The following is a 17,674-nucleotide window of genomic DNA, read 5'->3' as shown; positions in this document are numbered from 1 at the left end:
ATTCTGTTCTGTTCTGTTCTATCCCATTCTATTCTATTCTATCCTGTTCTATTCTGTTCTATTCTATTCTATCCTGTTCTGTTCTGTTCTACCACCTTTGCCAGTCCTGAACTTTGCAGACCCAGAGCTGAGCAAAGCCTGGTTCCCAGCCCCTGCTGGCTCCCCACACCTCTCAGCCCCGAAGAGCCTAGCTCCCACCAAGGGCTTCAGCTGGCAGCTGGGCATGAGAGCACACTCAGCAGCCAGGCTCCAGGCAGCTCCAGGAAGCTCATTTTCCTGCCACTTAGTGCCAATAAAATCCTGCTTCCAGACAGCAGCTCCAGCCTCTTCCCCTCCAGCCCAGGGCATGGCTTAGTCAGCAGGAGGTGTCTGATGGACAGGGGGCATTGTGCAGGTGCTGAGCTCTGCCTGAGCACCATGAAAGGCTTCATTGATGACCTAACACACCTGTGGAATCAGCACAAACCCCGGGGTGAGGTTAACTCATTAAAGGCAATTAATTGATGGCTCCTGGATTAGCCTCCCTGGGCAGAGGCTTCTGGGGCTAAGCCCCGAGACCAAGCAAAAGGATTTAGCAAGTACTTAAAGGTAATCTCCCAGCCCTGCAGACGTCAGAGGGCTGCTCAGGAGCTGGGCCTGCCCTGCCAGGGAGTGTGCTGAGGGGCCCAGGGCACAGCAGCACCATGGCTTGCTTGGCACCCAGCTGTGCTGGCAGCCCAGAGCCAGCTGAGTGCAGCGCAGGGAGGGGATTCTGCCCCGCTGCTCTGCTCAGCTCAGCCCCCACCTGCAGCACTGCCTCCAGCTCTGGGGGTCCCAGAACAAGGAGGGCCTGGAGCTGCTGGAAAGGCTCCAGAGGAGGCCACAGAGATGAGCAGAGGGATGAGAACCTCTGCTATGGAGACAGGCTGTGAGGGTTGGGTCTGTTCAGCCTGGAGAAAAGGAGGCTCCAGGGAGACCTCAGAGCAGCCTTGCAGGAGCTGAAGGGCTCCAGGAGAGCTGGGGAGGGACTTGGGCCAAGGGCTGGGAGGGACAGGCTGAGGAACAATGGCTTTGAGCTGGGAGAGGGCAGATTGTGAGCTGTGGTTTTCTGTCCACTCAACCTAAGGCACAACCATGCTCTCCACCACCTGCATTTCACAGGGGCTTTGCCTCTGGGAGTGGTCCTGGGCCTTGAGTAGGTAGAGAAAAGCATGAGGCTGCCTCACAGCTCTGGGTTAGCACAACCACAGCTCAAACCATCAGCTCAGAGCTTTACCAGCACCTTATAGCATCACAGAAAGGTTTGGGCTGGAAGTGAGCTCCAGAGCTCCTCCAGCCCAACCCCTGCACTCAGCAGGGACATCCTCCACTGGATCAGGCTGCCCAGAGCCCTCTCCAGCCTCAACTTGAGTATCTCCAAGGCTGGAGCCCCAACCCCCTCCCTGGGCAACCTGCTGCAGTGTTCCAGCAGCCTCCTGGGGCAGAACTTGTTCCTCACATCCAATCTCAATCTGCTCTGCTCTGCCATTGCCCCTGGGCCTGTCCCTGCAGGCCTTTGGGAACAGTCTCTCTCCATCCTTCCTGTAGCCCCTTCAGGTACTGGAAGGTCATCATTAGGTCTCCCCAGAGAACCTTATTCTGCATCCATTCCAGCTTGTGGGGGGTGGCGGTACCCTGGGGAGGGTCCTGGCATGGGGCTTCAACAGCAGCCCACGAGGTGTCCATGCTTCTGAGACCTGGGCACAGGGCTGCTGCAGCCTGGGCTCCTGCAGAGGTGCTGGGCCAGGGCTTTGAATCCTGGGCTGGCAGCAGCCTCTGGAGCTTTGAACTCTGGCCAGAGAGCTGGCATCCCTCTGGGGAGGGCAGAGACCTCCTGGTGCCACACTGCACTGTGTGAGAGCCAAGCAGAACCTGGGCTGCAGCAAGAGAAGTGTGGCCAGCAGGGCCAGGGAGGGGATTCTGCCCCTCTGCTCCACTCTGCTGAGCCCACAGCTGCAGCTCTGGGGCCAGCTCTGGAGCCTCTGTGCCAGGAAGGCTCTGGAGGGGCTGGAAGGTGTCCAGAGCAGGGCCAGGAGGAGGAGCAGAGGGCTGGAGCTGCTCTGCTCTGCAGACAGCCTGAGAGAGTTGGGGTTGTGCAGGCTGGAGAGGAGAAGGCTCCCAGGAGACCTCCTTGAGGCCTTCCAGCATCTGCAGGGGGCTGCAGGAAAGCTGGGGAGGGACTTTGGAGGGGGTGAGGGAGGGACAGGACTGGGGGGGATGGAGCAGAACTAGAAGTGGGGAGCTGGAGATTGGCTGTGAGGAAGAAGTTGTTGGGCAGGAGGGTGGTGAGAGCCTGGCCCAGGCTGCCCAGGGAGGTGGTGGAAGCCTCCTGCCTGGAGGTGTTTGCAGCCAGGCTGGAGGTGGCTGTGAGCAAGCTGCTGTGGTGTGAGGTGTCCCTGGGCATGGCAGGGGCTTGGAGCTGGCTGAGCCTTGAGCTCCCTTCCAGCCCTGACAGCTCTGTGGTTCTATGCCATGAGCTCTTCAGGGTCCCACCAGCAGCCACCCCTCACTGTAGCACCTGCCAAGGTCTCTGGGGGGGAGCCTGAAGGACCATGGACCATGCACAGACCACATGGGACACAGCCTGGTCCCTGTCTGCTGCTTTGCTGGGGGCAACAGATCCTGGGGGGACAATGCTGCCATGTGCTGTGCTCCAGGGTGGAGCTGCTCCAGGGACTGCTCCTCAAAGGACCACGTCATGGAGGATGCTTGCATGCTCAGGCAGATGTTCCTCTGCAGCAGCTGGGAGGGGTAGAGCTCTGCCCTTCCCTAGCAGGGCATCTGCCCAGGAGCCAAGGGGTGCAGCACCCTCTAGCAAGCTGTGGTGTGGCACAAGATGTTCCTCTGCAGCAGGCTAGAGGATGCCACAGCTCACAGCCCTGGGAAGATGCCCTGCTGGGGCACTGAGACCCCACAGCAGTGCCACTTTAGGCCACTGCAGACCTCCACCAGGCTGTGGCACTGCCAGGTTGTTTGCACCCTGAGCCACCCTCCAGAACTGCTGCCAGGGGTCCCTCACTCTGCAGCAGCCAGGCCCTGGCACTCTGTGCCCACCTAAGGCTGCTCCTCACCCACAGCCTGTGGTGTGCATGGCTGGGGACAGCAGAGCTGCCCACCAGAGCTGCTCACCAGCACCCTGCACCATGCTCCAGCAAACCTTGGCACACCTCACAGAGTGAGAGGGGCTGGAAGGGACCTCTGGAGATCCTCCAGAGCAGGGGCACCCAGGGCAGGGCACACAGAGCACATCCAGGTGGAGCTTGAGCAGGAGACTCCACAAGCTCTCTGGGCAGCCTGCTCCAGGGCTCTGTCACCCTCAAAGTCAAGAAGTTCCTCCTCCTGCTCAGATGGAGTTTCCCATGTTCAGGTCTCTGCCTCGGCACAGCACCCAGCACCAGTGCAATGCTCACACAGCCCATGCCAACACCTGGGAGGATGCCAGCGTGCTGCAAGACCCTGGAGAAGATCCCAGAGCTCTCTGCCATGTCCCAGAGGACCTCTGCAGCCTGCAACGCTCTCTCCCGTGCCCGCTGCCGGTGGAGAGCCAAGGCAGTGGGAGAGGGCGCAGGGGAGGGCCGGTGCCAGGGCTGGGTGCTGAGTCAGCTGCCCTGGCAGGGCTGTGGCACGGAGCTGGGCGCAGGGAGGAGGCGCTGGGTGGGGAGGGCACGCAGGTTTCGGCCCCGGCGCAGGGAAGCAGCTGGCCCGGGACCAGCTCCTGCCGGGACAGGCAGCGCTGTGGGAAGCAGGGAGCGGCTCCGTGCCCCCACCCTGGGCGCTGCCACCCCGCAGGGCCGGGCAGAGCGGCAGCCGCTGCGCCGCACCGGGCACCGCCGCAGCCCTGCCCCTGCCTGCCGGGAAGGGTTTGGGGGTGGACCCTCAGAGCCTGGGAAAACGGGAAGCGATTTTCCGAGGCAGAGGAACCCTGCGGCCCCCTGCGCTCCCCGCTTCGCCCCCCGGCGCCGTGCAGCTGCTGGGCTGCAGAGCTCACCCTGCCGGACCCCCACCCAGCCCTGCAGCACTGCCTCCCGCCCCAGCCCCCTCTTCGGCCCAAAGGATCGCTTCCATCCCTCCACGTTCGGGAGGAGGCAGGTTGGAGGGAGGGGATCCTGCCCCTCTGCTCTGCTCTGCTCTGCTCAGCCCCCACCGGCAGCACTGCCTCCAGCCCTGGGGGTCCCAGCACAAGAGGGGCCTGGAGCTGCTGGAGAGGGGACAGAGGGAGCCATGCTCAGAGGCTGCAGAACCTCCCCTGTGGGGCCAGGCTGGGAGAGCTGGGGCTGTGCAGCCTGGAGGAGAGAAGGCTCCAGGGAGACCTCAGAGCAGCCTTGCAGGAGCTGAAGGGCTCCAGGAGAGCCTGGAATGGGCAAATCCTGGCCAGGGGAGGCAGATGAGACCATGGTCTGGATTTTTCCATCAGGGTGAGTCCAAGGAAGGACCTGGACAGGAGGCAGCAATGGGCACTGGCAGCCCAGATGGCCAATGGTAGCCAAAGCCATTGCCAGAGGTGGAGAGAGAGGATCCTGCCCCTCTGCTCTGCTCTGGGGAGACCTCACCTGCAGGGCTGTGTCCAGCTCTGGGTCACTCAGCACAGGAAGGACACAGAGCTGATGGAGAGGCTCCAGAGGAGGCCAGGAAGATGAGAGCCTGCCCCATGGGGCCAGGCTAGGAGAGCTGGGGCTGTGCAGCCTGGAGAAGAGAAGGCTCCAGGGAGACCTCAGAGCAGCCTTGCAGGAGCTGAAGGGCTCCAGGAGGGCTGGGGAGGGACTTGGGCCAAGGGCTGGGAGGGACAGGAGGAGGAACAATGGCTTTGAGCTGGGAGAGGAGAGACTGAGAGTGGAGAGGAGGAAGAGATTGCTGAGAGTGAGGCTGGGGAGAGCCTGGCACAGGCTGCCCAGGGAGGCTGTGGCTGTGCCCTGCCTGGAGGGGTTCAGGACCAGGCTGGATGAGGTCTTGAGCTGGTGGGAGGTGTCCCTGCCCATGGCAGGGGGTTGGAGCTGGCTGAGCTTTGAGCTCCCTCCCAGCCCAACCCATTCTGGGGGCCATGATTTGCTGCCTCACTGAAGGCTTCCCAGAGCCTTGCTCCCCAGGAGCTGAGGTGTTGCAGCAGGGAAAGAAAGAGTCAGCATCCAAGAGGCAGCACAAGGAATAAGCCTGCAGGATGCTCACATCCCTGGGGCTGGGGTGGGATGGGAGGGCAAGGCAGCCCCAGCAAGAAGGGAGGCAAAACATCTTGCCAGGGGTCAAGAAGCCTTTGAAGCTTCAGCATCCTGAGCCTCCATCCCTTCCCCACCAGGCTGGGACAGGCCTCATGGATGCTGTTTGACAACAGCATAGGACAGCTTGCCCCAGGGGTGGTCAGGCAAGCCCAGTGCCTTCTGCTGGCTGCTGGTCCAGCTCCATGCAGCAGGAACACTCAGGGCTGTGCAGCTGATGTCTCCCCGTGGGCACTGCCTGTGGCACTGTGCCACAGAGGTGCCTGCAGCTGGGTGGCAGAGGTCTGCTCCCCCAACAGGGCAGGTCAGCCAGCTCCTCTCAGGGCTTTGCTGCATGCTGCCAGGAACACACAGAGAGGCACAGCTGGTCTGGGTCCTTTAGGGAGAGGTGGAAGTGGGAATGAGAATGGAATCCATGGACCAAGAAGCATGGAACCAGAGCCCTCCTCCAGGCCATCCCACAGGGCCAGCCCTGGCACACAGAGGAGCAAAGGGGAGCCCTGGTGCAGGAGCAGGAATTAAGGTGGCCAGAACTAGGACTGCCCTAGACTGCATCAGGGAAAGCAGACCAGCCCAGGGAGGGCTGCTGCAAAACCTCCCAAGGACTGCAGAGCTGAGATGCTGTGAGCAAGAGGAAGTCATTCAGCAGGCCCTGGAGGGCTGCTGCCTCCTCCTGCAGCCCAGGGAGCAGGGACTTGCTCAGGGAGGCTCTCCTGAGCCCATCCTCTGCCTGCTTCCTCGAGGCTCAGTGCTCCAGGGTGGGGACAACACCTGCACCCCCTCAGCCTTCTCTTTATTTACAGACACAGCAGCAGCTGGGGGTGTGGAGCCGAGGAAGGGCACCGCGAGGGGCTCCTGCCCGCCCAGGCAGCACGGTGCCCGCGGCCGGCTCTGCGCGGGCGCTGTGCAGAGGCAGGGCAGGTGGGCACACGGTGCAGGCCCCACAAGGGGGGGTTGGGCAGCTGGTGGGCCAAAAGACAGCGCAGCTCTCCCTGGCTGAGCCTCCTCTGCCTTCTGAGTCTTCTACTTCCACCGACCACCCACCATGGTCTTGCCGCGGGCAGCCTTCGACCTGGGAGGGAAGCAGGAAAGCAAGAGGCAAAAAGACATCAGGGACCAGGAGAGGAGGGACCAGGAGAGGAGGGACCAGGTGGGTGCCAGCAGTGGTCCTGCCATGAGCAGCAGGAGGTCTCCAGCTGGTGCTCACAGCCCTGTGGGGAAGAAGGTCTTCGGTGGCCCCAGGTGGGACCTCGGGAGCTGAGTGGCTGTGGGCGGCTGGGGCTCGCTGGGAGCAAGCTCATGCATCTTGCCAGGGGCTTCTGAGGACCCCCTCCCCAGCTCCCTGCCCGTGGTTCTCCCTCCCAGAGATCCTTCAGAGAAGGACCAAAGGCTTGGCTGGCCCTCTGGTTGTGAAGGGAGAAGCACAGCTCCCAAGAAGCAGAAGCTGCGAAGCTGTTAGCCAGAACCCCCCCCCCCAGAGCTCTCCTCAGGCAGCAGCAGGGGACCAGGCACTGCTCTGGGCCTGGGGTGGTGGAGAGGAGGAGGCTTGGGAGGGCAGTGAAGGGCATTCCTGGCACCTTTGGCCACTAATCCTTGACATTGCCCCCCCCCCCCCCAGCCCTGTGCCAGTCCTGGTGCCCATGCAGCACACATGCAGTGCAGAGAAGATGGCACTCAGGAGGTGCCTGGACTCACCCTTTGCTGCAGGAACAGGCCATGGGGGGGCAAAGAGAAGAGAGGTTTGGTGTGAGGGGGGGTGGGAGATGCTGCCTGGTGCGTGGGGCAGGCTGGGCACCTCTCATGGGAGGCAGCAGGGCAGGATGGGGATGGGAGAGCAGCATGGTGCTCCTACAAAGGATCCCAAAGGAGCACAGGCACAAGGACAGCTCCCCTGACCTCCTGGGGCTGCACAGCTCCCACAGCCTCAGGGACTTCCCTTCCTGCACCAGCTGGGATCTCCAACCCCTTCCCTGAGATGCTGGGAGGGGGAGATGCACCTTCCCCCCCTGCAGGGATGGGGTGGCTGGCAAGGCCCTGCAGGACACAAGACTCCACCTGCAGAAGTGGGATCTCCCCAGGGTCCATCCCAACTAAGGTCTCTGGGGCAGGGGGAGGGAGGAGGCAGTGGGGATCTGTCAGAGCAGCATGGACAGAGGCCCCTGGGCCAGGGCTGGAGGTCCATGAACACCATGGCACCTGGGGCTGGGGTGGGAAGGACAGGATGAGGCTCTGCAAGGGTGCAAGAGAGCCAGGAGATCCACAGGGTGGGGCTGGGCCAGGGGAGCAAGGAGTGGGAGAGCAGAGGGAACAGAGGAAGGGACTTACACTTTCTGGTGGTCGCTGACTCGGTTTCGGAGGACGTTGATCTGCAGGAGAAGGGCAGGCAGGGGCTGAGCCCTGGCAAGAGGTCCCACACCTGCCCAGGGGCTGGGGAGGAGGTCCAGCACTGCTCTCTCTCTCTCCCCCAGCAGTTCCTCTGTGGGGTTTGGCTCAGGGCTGTGAGGGGAAGCTGGGGAGCCCAGGAGCTGGGAGGTCCCAGAGCCACCACACAGCTCCCTTCTCCTCTGGCCTTTCATGGCTGTGTGCTGGGCACTGATGGCAGGCTCGGTGTGCTGCTGGCTCTCCCTCAGAGGGGAGGCAGGGGTGGCTTTGCTTTCAGGGGTGCAGAGCCCCTTGGGGGTTTGCCAGCCCCCCCATGTCTCCCAGGGGGGGAGCAGAAGGAGCCCAGGAACATGGAGGAGGAGCAAACTCCCAGAGGACCTCACAGAGAACCTCCCAGAGGACCTTATGGGGAGCTCAGAGAGGAGCTCAGAGAGAGAGGACCTCTCAGAGGAGCTCCCAGGGGAGCTCATGGGGGACCTAATGGGGACCTCCCAGAGGACATTATAGGGAGCTCAGAGAGGAGCTCAGAGAGGACCTCCCAGAGGACCTCCCAGGGGAGCTCATGGGGGACCTAATGGGGACTTCCCAGAGGACCTTATGGGGAGCTCAGAGAGGACCTCCCAGAGGACCTCCCAGAGGACCTTATGGGGAGCTCAGAGAGGAGCTCAGAGAGGACCTCCCAGAGGAGCTCCCAGGGGAGCTCATGGGGGACCTAACAGGGACCTCCCAGAGGAGCTCCCCCCTCACCTCATACTTCTGCCGCTTGAACTTCTCCTGCAGGTCGAACTTCTCAGCCTCCAGGTCTCGGATGGTTTGCCAGAGCTCCTTGGCCTTGTCCCTGTGGGAAGTTGGTGTCAGCAGGGGAGGGACAAGGCTTGCGGGGGGGGGGTCGCTGCAGGGGGGTCGCTGCAGGAGGGTCGCTGCAGGGGGGTCGCTGCAGGGGGGTCGCTGCAGGAGGGTCGCTGCAGGAGGGTCGCTGCAGGGGACCTGGTGCCGATGCCACCACCTCGCCACTGCCCCGGGGGTGTCTCTGCAGGCTCTGTGAGCAGCCGGGGCTGAGAGCCCGGCAGTGATGCCAGTCCCAGGCGTGGACCAGAGCCGTGCGTGAGCTGTCCCCACGGGACGGGCACGTCCCACGCGTGGGGCGCTGGCTCCCCCTGCTGGCCGCAGCTGTCACCAGCAGCCTGCCAGCGGTGCCCCTGGCAGCGCCACGGAGCTCCGGTCAGGGAACCACAGAATAAGTTTGGGCTGGCAAAGCCCTCTGGGATCATCCAGTCCAACACCAACCCAACCCCACCAGGGCCACCAAACCATGGCCCCAGGTGCCATGGCCACCCCTTGCTTCAGCACCTCCAAGCTCTCCATGCTCAGCAATGTGCCCTGGGGGCCAAGAGGCCAAGGGGCTCCTGGGCTGCATTCAGCAGAGTGTGGCCAGCAGGGCCAGGGAGGTTCTCCTTCCACTCTGCTCTGCCCTGATGAGACCTCACCTGGAACATTGCACCCAGCTCTGGGCTCCCCAGCTCAAGAGGGACAGGGAACTGCTGGAGAGTCCAAGGGAGGCTACAAGGATGCTGAAGGGACCTGGAGCACTGCCTGGGGAGGAGAGGCTGAGAGCCCTGGGGCTGTTCAGTCTGGAGAGGAGAAGGCTGAGAGCCCTGGGGCTGTTTAGCCTGGAGAGGAGAAGGCTGAGAGGGATCTGATCAATATCTGAGGGTTGGGGGTCAGGAGGGAGGGGACAGGGACAGCCTCTGCTCACTGTGCCCTGGGATAGGACAAGAGGCAATGGATGGAAACTGCAGCACAGGAGGCTCCAGCTCAGCAGGAGGAGGAACTTCTGCACTGTGAGGCTCCCAGAGCCCTGGAGCAGGCTGCCCAGAGAGGTTGTGGAGTCTCCTTCCCTGGAGCTTTTCCAGCCCCATCTGGATGTGTTCTGTGTGCCCTGTGCTGGATTCTCTGCTCCTGCTCTGGCAGGGGGTTGGACACAAAGATCTCCAGAGGTCCCTTCCAACCCCTGGCATCTGTGATCCTGTGATGGTGACTCCACCACCTCCATATGGGTTGTCACTACTCATCTCCCAGCTCTGCCACCACCTTCCACAGGGCAACAAAGCTGGGGAGGGGTCTGGAGCACAGCCCTGGGAGGAGAGGCTGAGGGAGCTGGGGTTGCTTAGCCTGCAGAAGAGGAGGCTCAGGGGAGACCTTCTTGCTCTCTGCAACTCCCTGCAGGGAGGTTGGAGCCAGGTGGGGGTTGGGCTCTTCTCCCAGGCAGCCAGCACCAGAACAAGAGGACACAGTCTCAAGCTGTGCCAGGGGAGGTTTAGGCTGGAGGTGAGGAGAAAGTTCTTCCCAGAAAGAGTAATTGGCCCTTGGGATGTGCTGCCCAGGAGTCCCCATCCCTGGAGGTGTTTAAGAGGGGACTGGATGAGGCTCTTGGTGCCATGGTTGAGTTGTCAGGAGGTGTTGGGTGACAGCTTGGACTTGGTGATCCCTGAGGTCTTTTCCAACCTGATTGATTCTATGGTTCTGTGATTGATTCCTACAAGCCCCAAGCAGCCTGCCCCAGCCTCGGGGTCCTGCCCCAGCCTCGGGGTCCTGCCCCAGAAAGTGGGACCCAGAGCAAAGCCCTGTGCTGGGCAGCCTGTGCTCACCTCAGCTTGTCCTCGCTCAGGTGGTCGATGTTCAGGGGCTTCCTCCGCTCGCTCAGGATCTTCTTCTTCTTCTCCCTCTCTGTTTGCCTCTTCCCACCCTTCTTCTCTGACTGAGGGAAGAGCAATCAGCCCTCGGGAGGGGACCCAGGCCCCCAGCTCTGCTCCCAACTCTCTCAGCTTCTGGGACTTGTGAGGTGCTCAAGGAAATCTTGACAACAGTGGACAAGACATCCCCAGCACCACCACCCCCACCCCCACCTTCTTCCCTGTCCCTGAGGTGATGCTGGACCTGCCCTGGCCAGCACCTACTGAGCAGAGCTCAGATGATTTTGTCCCTCCAGCCACGGCTGTGAGCCAGCAGTGGCCAGCAGCGGCCAGCAGCGGCCAGCAGCAGCCAGCAGCCGCCAGCAGCTGCCAGCAGCGTTCAGCAGCGGCCAGCAGCGGCCAGCAGCGTTCAGCAGCGGCCAGCAGCGTTCAGCAGCGTTCAGCAGCGGCCAGCAGCGTTCAGCAGTGGCCAGCAGCGTTCAGCAGCAGCCAGCAGCGTTCAGCAGCGTTCAGCAGCGGCCAGCAGCGTTCAGCAGTGGCCAGCAGCGTTCAGCAGCGGCCAGCAGCGCCCAGCAGCATTCAGCAGCCGCCAGCAGCGTTCAGCAGTGGCCAGCAGCGCCCAGCAGCATTCAGCAGTGGCCAGCAGCGGCCAGCAGCGGCCAGCAGCGGCCAGCAGTGGCCAGCAGCGTTCAGCAGCGTTCAGCAGCGCCCAGCAGCGCCCAGCAGCGCCCAGCAGCGGCCAGCAGTGGCCAGCAGCGTTCAGCAGCGGCCAGCAGCGCCCAGCAGCATTCAGCAGCCGCCAGCAGCGTTCAGCAGCGTTCAGCAGCGGCCAGCAGCGCCCAGCAGCGCCCAGCAGCGGCCAGCAGCGTTCAGCAGCGTTCAGCGGCGTTCAGCGGTGGCCAGCAGCGTTCAGCAGCGTTCAGCAGCGCCCAGCAGTGGCCAGCAGCCGCCAGCAGCCGCCAGCAGTGTTCAGCAGCCGCCAGCAGCCGCCAGCAGTGGCCAGCAGCCGCCAGCAGTGGCCAGCAGCGTTCAGCAGCCGCCAGCAGCGTTCAGCATCCGCCAGCAGCGTTCAGCATCCACCAGCAGCGTTCAGCAGTGTTCAGCAGCGTTCAGCAGCGGCCAGCAGCGTTCAGCAGTGGCCAGCAGTGTTCAGCGGCGGCCAGCAGCGTTCAGCAGTGCTCAGCAGCCGCCAGCAGCGGCCAGCAGCCGCCAGCAGCGGCCAGCAGCGGCCAGCAGCCTCTCTTCTGCTGCTGCTAGCAGCCCCAGTCTGCCGACACTGGGAACATGCCCAGTGCTGTGAGGCTCAGCCCTCCCCAGGAGCCCCAGAGGCTGCTCTGCCCCCACCCCGGGCAGTCCCTGACCTTCTGCATGTAGCCGCCGAAGTGCAGCATGTTGGAGAAAGCTTTCTTCTTCCGTGCCTCCTCCTCCGCTTTCTTCCGCGCCTCCTCCTCCTCCTTGCGGGCTCTCTCTTCCTGCCAGGGGCAGAAAGGGGTCAGGGGCAGGCAGGCAGAGCGCTGCGGGGCCGGGGCGCCGGGGGGGGACTCACGGCCATGCGCGCCTGCCGCTCCTTCTCCCGCTCGCTGCGGATCCGCTGCTGCTCCGCCCGCTCCGCTCGCCGCTTCTCCTGCGCACAGACACAGCCTGGCCCTGGGCACCCCGGCGAGCCCTCACCCCCTCTGTCCCCAGGGACTCATCCCTGGCCCCCAAAGCCCTGAGAGCCCCAAGGGCAGACCTGCTGCTCCCACAGAACCGCAGCGTGTCTCTGCTTGCAAGAGCCTCCAAGCTCCTCCAGCCCAACCCTCCACCCAGCACTGCAGGCTCAGCACCAAGCCATGGCCCTCAGCACCAGGGCCACAGCTGCTGGAGCAGCCCCAGGGATGGAGACTGCAGCACTGCCCTGGGCAGCCTCTGCCAATGGCTGAGATCCCTTCCAGGGCAGAAAGATTTCCTCAGATCCAGCCTGAGCCTCCCCTGGGGCAGCTTGGAACCATTGCCTCTGCTCCTGTCCCTTGCCACCAAGGAGCAGAGGCTGCCCCCTCCTTGCTCCAACCTCCCTGCAGGGAGCTGTAGAGAGCAGTGAGGTCTCCTTCAGCCTCCTCTTCTCCAGCCTGAACACCCCCAGGTCCCTCAGCCTCTTCTTGCAGCCCAGGGGCTCCAGGCCCTTCTCCAGCCTCATTGCCCTGCTCTGGGCAGGTTCCAGCCTCTCAATGTCCCTCCTGGAGGGAGAAGCTCAGAGCTGAACCCAGCACTCAAGGTGTAGCCTCCCCAGTGCTGAGCCCAGGGGATGCTCCCTCCCTGTCCCTGCTGTCACAGTGGCTGACCCAAGCCAGGCTGCCATTGGCCTCCTTGGCCCCCAGAGCACTGCTGGCTCATGGTCAGTGACTGCCAACCACCACCCCCAGGTCCCTCTCCAAGCTGCAGCTTTCCAACCACACATCCCCAGGTCTGTAGCTCCCCATGGGGTTGTTGTGACCCAGGGGCAGGACCTGCCCTTGGCCTTGTTGAACTTCATACAACTGAGCTCAGTCTCACCTGCCCTGATCCCACTGTAAAGCTTCCCCATCCTCCCCCAGCTCCCAAGGGAGCACGTGGACCCATGGCCATGGGAGAAGCTGCCTCTCTGTTGGGCACTGCAGCATGGCAGCAGCCACCCCAGAGGCTTCCCTGGGGCACAAACCCTGGCTCCAGCCTCAGGCTCTGGCTGGCAGGGCCAGGGTCTTGCCCTGAGGACTGTGGGGGAAGGCTGGTGGCTGGGTGCCCACAGGGGAGAAGGTGGCAAGAGCACGGGGAGGGGAGGGCTGCAGACATACAATCCTGTCCTTGAGGGACATGAGCTCCTCTTCCTCCTTCTTCCTGCTCTCAAAGTGGGCTTCAATGAGGGCCTGCAGCTCGTTCAGGTCCTTCTCCATGCGCTTGCGGTGGATGTCCTGCAGGGACAGCAGCAGAGCTGAAGGCCAGGAGGGAAGCCCTGCAGGAGCTGCAGAGCTGCTGGGCACAGCCTGGAGGAGCATCCAGGGGAGGTGGCCTCAGGGGAAGGGCACTGAGTGCATGACTTACATCAAAATCCAGCCTCTCTCCATCGGGGATTTTGGGAGGCACCAGGTTTGGCATGAAGACCCTGGAACCAAGGGTGAGCAGCAGCATGGAGAGCCTGCAGCAGGCCCCTGGCACAGGATGGTGGCCTTGGTCTGCCCAGCTCTGAGCCTCTCAGTCCCCAGAGGTGCAGAGCAAGGTTTTGAGGACAAGGAAGTGCAGAGCTGCTTGCTGGAGGCTGCCAGCTGGGCAGCCTCAGAGGAGCACCTTCAGCATTCCCAGGGAGCAACCCAAGGCTCCCACGTGGCTGGGACAGCACTGCCAGCTGCAGGCAGCTTGGCCACGACCCTGGGGCTGGCAGCCACCCCACTGCTCACCCTCTGTGCTCCAGTGGGAGCTGGAAACCATCCTCTTGTCCTCTGTAGGCTAGAGGTAGGGCAGGAGATGCTCATTAGGAGCAGAAAGAGACACCAAAGGATGAAGAGGTGGTGGCTGAGGACAGATCTGCCTCCCACACCACAGCATCCTAGAGGTCCCTGAAGACCTGCAGGCTGCTGGCCCCACTCCTTCAGGCAGGGGCTCCTGAGCCTGGGGTGCTGGAGGCCATGCAAATGCCTGTGGCCTGCCAGCCATGGCCAGGAGCATTCTGCAGAGGCAAAGCCCTGCTCCTGCCATGGACCAGGTGCCCCAGGCCCTGGCCCCATGGACCAGGGGGCACTCAGGCTCTTTCCAGCAGTGTTTTCCAGGACCTCAGGGCTGCTGGGATCCCTCCAAGGAGCACACAAAATGCTTCAAGAGCTCACTCCCAGGAAGCTCTTCATAGCATCACAGCATGGTAGGGGCTGGAAGGAACCTCTGGAGATCACCCAGTCCAAGCCCCTGCCAGAGCTGGCTCAAACAGGAACACATCCAGGTGGGGCTGGAAAGTCTCCAGAGAAGGAGACTCTCACACCCTCACACCAAAGAAGTTTCTCCTCCTGTTGAGGTGGAACCTCCTGGGCTCCAGTTTGTGTCCATTGCTCCTTGTGTCCCTTCAGGACAGCACTGAGCAGAGCCTGACCTCTTCTTCTTGCCCCTCACCCCTCAGATATTCATAACCATCACTAAGATCCCCTCTCAGCCTTCTCTTCCCCAGCCTGAACAGCCCCAGGGCTCTCAGCCTGTTGGGGTGTTCCAGCCCCTTCATCCTCCTTGCAGCCTCCACTGGACTCTCTCCAGTACTTTCCTGTCCCCTTTGAACTGGTCCAGGAGCCCAGCACTGGACCCAGCACTGCAGTTGTGCTCTCAGCAGGGCAGAGCAGAGGGGCAGCAGAACCTCCCTGGCCCTGCTGGACACACTCTGCTGAATGCAGCCCAGGAGCCCCTTGGCCTCCTTGGCCCCCAGGGCACATTGCTGTGCTTGGACAAGTGATGGTGCAGCAGGACCCCAAGGTGCTTCTGCATGGAGCTGCTGCCCAGCAGCTCAGCCTCTGCCTGCACACAGCACCTCCTCTGCTTGCCTGCCTGGGTCTCTCTCTCTTGCTTTCCATGTCCCAGCCCCCAGCCTGCTTCATGCTCTCGAGGCCTCTCTGTCCCTTACCCTGTATGGACCCTGGTGCTAAGCCCACCCCAGGGGGCCTCTGCCCTGCCCCAGCTCCCAGCTCAGACCCTGCTTACTTACTTGGGCTTTGGCTTGGCTTCACCTGCAGGTCCCCAGGAGCAGGAGGGAAAGGACCAAGTTAGTGCCACAGAGAGGTCTGCTGCCCCCCACACCTTGACCCAAACCCACATCCCAGAGCCCAGCTCCCCCTCCCTCCCAGCAGCACAGGCTGGGAGCCCAGAGCCAGCCAGGGAGGTGTCCAGCTGTGTGCCACAGCCCAAGGCACAGCCTGATGCCCCTGGCTGGGCAGAGAGCTGCTGGGTGCCTGCCTGCAGCAGCAAAGGGACAGTGCCCTGCCCCCAGAGAAGAGCAAGAGGGAGACCTCACCTTCCCCAGGCTCCTGCTCTCGCTCCCCCTCTCCACCTGTGGGAAACACCAGGGCCAGGTTTAGCTCCCAGCCCATGGGCCAGGTTTAGCTCCCTGCCCCTGGGCCAGGCTTTAGCTCCCTGCTGGGCACCCTGCCCCTGGGCCAGGCTTTAGCTCCCTGCTGGGCACCCAGCCCCTGGGCCAGGCTTTAGCTCCCTGCTGGGCACCCTGCCCCTGGGCCAAGCTTTAGCTCCCTGCTGGGCACCCTGCCCCTGGGCCAAGCTTTAGCTCCCTGCTGGGCACCCTGCCCCTGGGCCAGGCTTTAGCTCCCTGCTGGGCACCCTGCCCCTGGGCCAAGCTTTAGCTCCCTGCTGGGCACCCTGCCCCTGGGCCAGGTTTAGCTCCCTGCTGGGCACCCTGCCCCTGGGCCAAGCTTTAGCTCCCTGCTGGGCACCCAGCCCATGGGCCAGGTTTAGCTCCTTGCTGGGCACCCTGCCCCTGGGCCAGGTTTAGCTCCCTGCTGGGCACCCTGCCCCTGGGCCAAGCTTTAGCTCCCTGCTGGGCACCCAGCCCATGGGCCAGGTTTAGCTCCCTGCTGGGCACCCAGCCCCTGGGCCAGGCTTTAGCTCCCTGCTGGGCACCCTGCCCCTGGGCCAAGCTTTAGCTCCCTGCTGGGCACCCTGCCCCTGGGCCAGGTTTAGCTCCCTGCTGGGCACCCTGCCCCTGGGCCAGGCTTTAGCTCCCTGCTGGGCACCCTGCCCCTGGGCCAGGCTTTAGCTCCCTGCTGGGCACCCTGCCCCTGGGCCAGGCTTTAGCTCCCTGCTGGGCACCCTGCCCCTGGGCCAAGCTTTAGCTCCCTGCTGGGCACCCTGCCCCTGGGCCAGGTTTAGCTCCCTGCTGGGCACCCTGCCCCTGGGCCAGGCTTTAGCTCCCTGCTGGGCACCCTGCCCCTGGGCCAAGCTTTAGCTCCCTGCTGGGCACCCTGCCCCTGGGCCAAGCTTTAGCTCCCTGCTGGGCACCCTGCCCCTGGGCCAGGTTTAGCTCCCTGCTGGGCACCCTGCCCCTGGGCCAAGCTTTAGCTCCCTGCTGGGCACCCTGCCCCTGGGCCAGGTTTAGCTCCCTGCTGGGCACCCTGCCCCTGGGCCAGGCTTTAGCTCCCTGCTGGGCACCCTGCCCCTGGGCCAGGCTTTAGCTCCCTGCTGGGCACCCTGCCCCTGGGCCAGGCTTTAGCTCCCTGCTGGGCACCCTGCCCCTGGGCACGTGGGGTGGGTCAGCCATGCTGCCCTGTGCTTCTCCACACTGCAAACCCCAGCTCCATCCCTTCAGGATGAACAAGGGGAGAGCAGCTCCCTCATGGGCATCCACCATCCACAGACAGACCAGGGGAGCCCCAGGTCCTCTCTAGGAGGAGCCCAGGGCAGCCTTGCAGGAGCTCAGGGTGGGGCAGCAGCACTGCCCTCTCCTCCTGTGTTCTGGGTAGCACAAAGCCAACCTTCCTGAGAGGCTCCAGGGTTGATGGAGGCTTGGGCCAGGGCAGGGCTGCCTCATTCACCACTGCCTCTCTTCAGCAGCAAAAGAATTGACCAACTGAAAGCCCCATCAGGAGGCCCTGGTGTCCTGGGTGGGGGGGCTGGGGTGAATGGTCACAAAGGTCTCTCCTCTGCTCCTGCTTTACCTTCTCCTGGGGCTTTTGGTTCATCTTCTTGCTCTGTTTGAAAAGCAAAGGGGAGGATGTGAGCCTCAGGGCTGAGGGCAGCCACATCCCCAGCACAGGAGGCTCCCAGCACAGGAGGCTCCCAGCACAGGAGGGTCCCAGCACCCTAACTCGAGGAGCACAGCTGGGATCTGAGCCCTTCCTGCCAGCTGTGACAGCACAGGGACACACATCAGGCAACCCCATCTGCTCCAGAGCTGCCCAGTGCCCTTTGGATGGTGAGAAACACACCAGAGCAGGATCCCAGCTCTGGAGGTGCTCCCCTTAAGGCTGTGTTGGATGTTGCTCTGGGTGGAACAGGCACACAGCCAGCAGGAAGCTCCAGCACCTTCCTGCCTGCAGGACCAAGGTGGATCAGGGAAGAGCTGCTCAGCTTTGACATCTCCCTGCTGGAAGCCACAGAGAGGGGAAGAGCTGCCCCTGTGCTGCTGGCACAGGCCATGCTGGGCCACCCCAGCTCCTACTCACACCCCCCAGAGGCAGCAGAGGGCTCCAGCCCAGCTGGGGGACCTCGCTGCTGAAGCCACCACGCACCTTCTGCCTTGGTTTCTTCCGTCTCCTCCTCTTCCTCCTCTACCTGTTCTTCCTGACCTGTGGAGTAAGAGGCAGCATGAGTCCAGCAGCCACGCTCCCACCAGCTCCCTGTGGATCCCAGGAAGCAGGAAAACCGTGGCACAGA

The 17,674-nt window shown here is 63.3% G+C and overlaps 1 protein-coding gene across 1 annotated transcript; it reads right to left on the bottom strand.

The window, feature by feature from the left end:
• Positions 1-6,002: 6,002 nt before the first annotated feature.
• On the bottom strand, positions 6,003-16,982 carry TNNT2 (troponin T2, cardiac type). The gene is made up of 11 exons (XM_068164667.1): positions 16,957-16,982; positions 15,303-15,338; positions 14,997-15,018; positions 13,361-13,421; positions 13,114-13,230; positions 11,850-11,927; positions 11,665-11,775; positions 10,259-10,368; positions 8,358-8,448; positions 7,554-7,594; positions 6,003-6,300 (listed from the first exon to the last, which is right to left on the bottom strand). The coding sequence occupies exons 4-11, from the start codon at positions 13,412-13,414 to the stop codon at positions 6,252-6,254; spliced, it is 651 nt and encodes a 216-aa protein (XP_068020768.1). The 5' UTR covers positions 13,415-13,421; positions 14,997-15,018; positions 15,303-15,338; positions 16,957-16,982; the 3' UTR covers positions 6,003-6,251.
• Between the last annotated feature and the right edge of the window lie 692 nt (positions 16,983-17,674).

Source organism: Melanerpes formicivorus, unplaced genomic scaffold (genome assembly GCF_026170545.1).
Source record: "Melanerpes formicivorus ecotype bairdi unplaced genomic scaffold, bMelFor1.0.p_v2 SCAF_82, whole genome shotgun sequence".
Taxonomy (NCBI): domain Eukaryota; kingdom Metazoa; phylum Chordata; class Aves; order Piciformes; family Picidae; genus Melanerpes; species Melanerpes formicivorus.
This window is presented reverse-complemented; position numbering and strand designations above follow the sequence as displayed.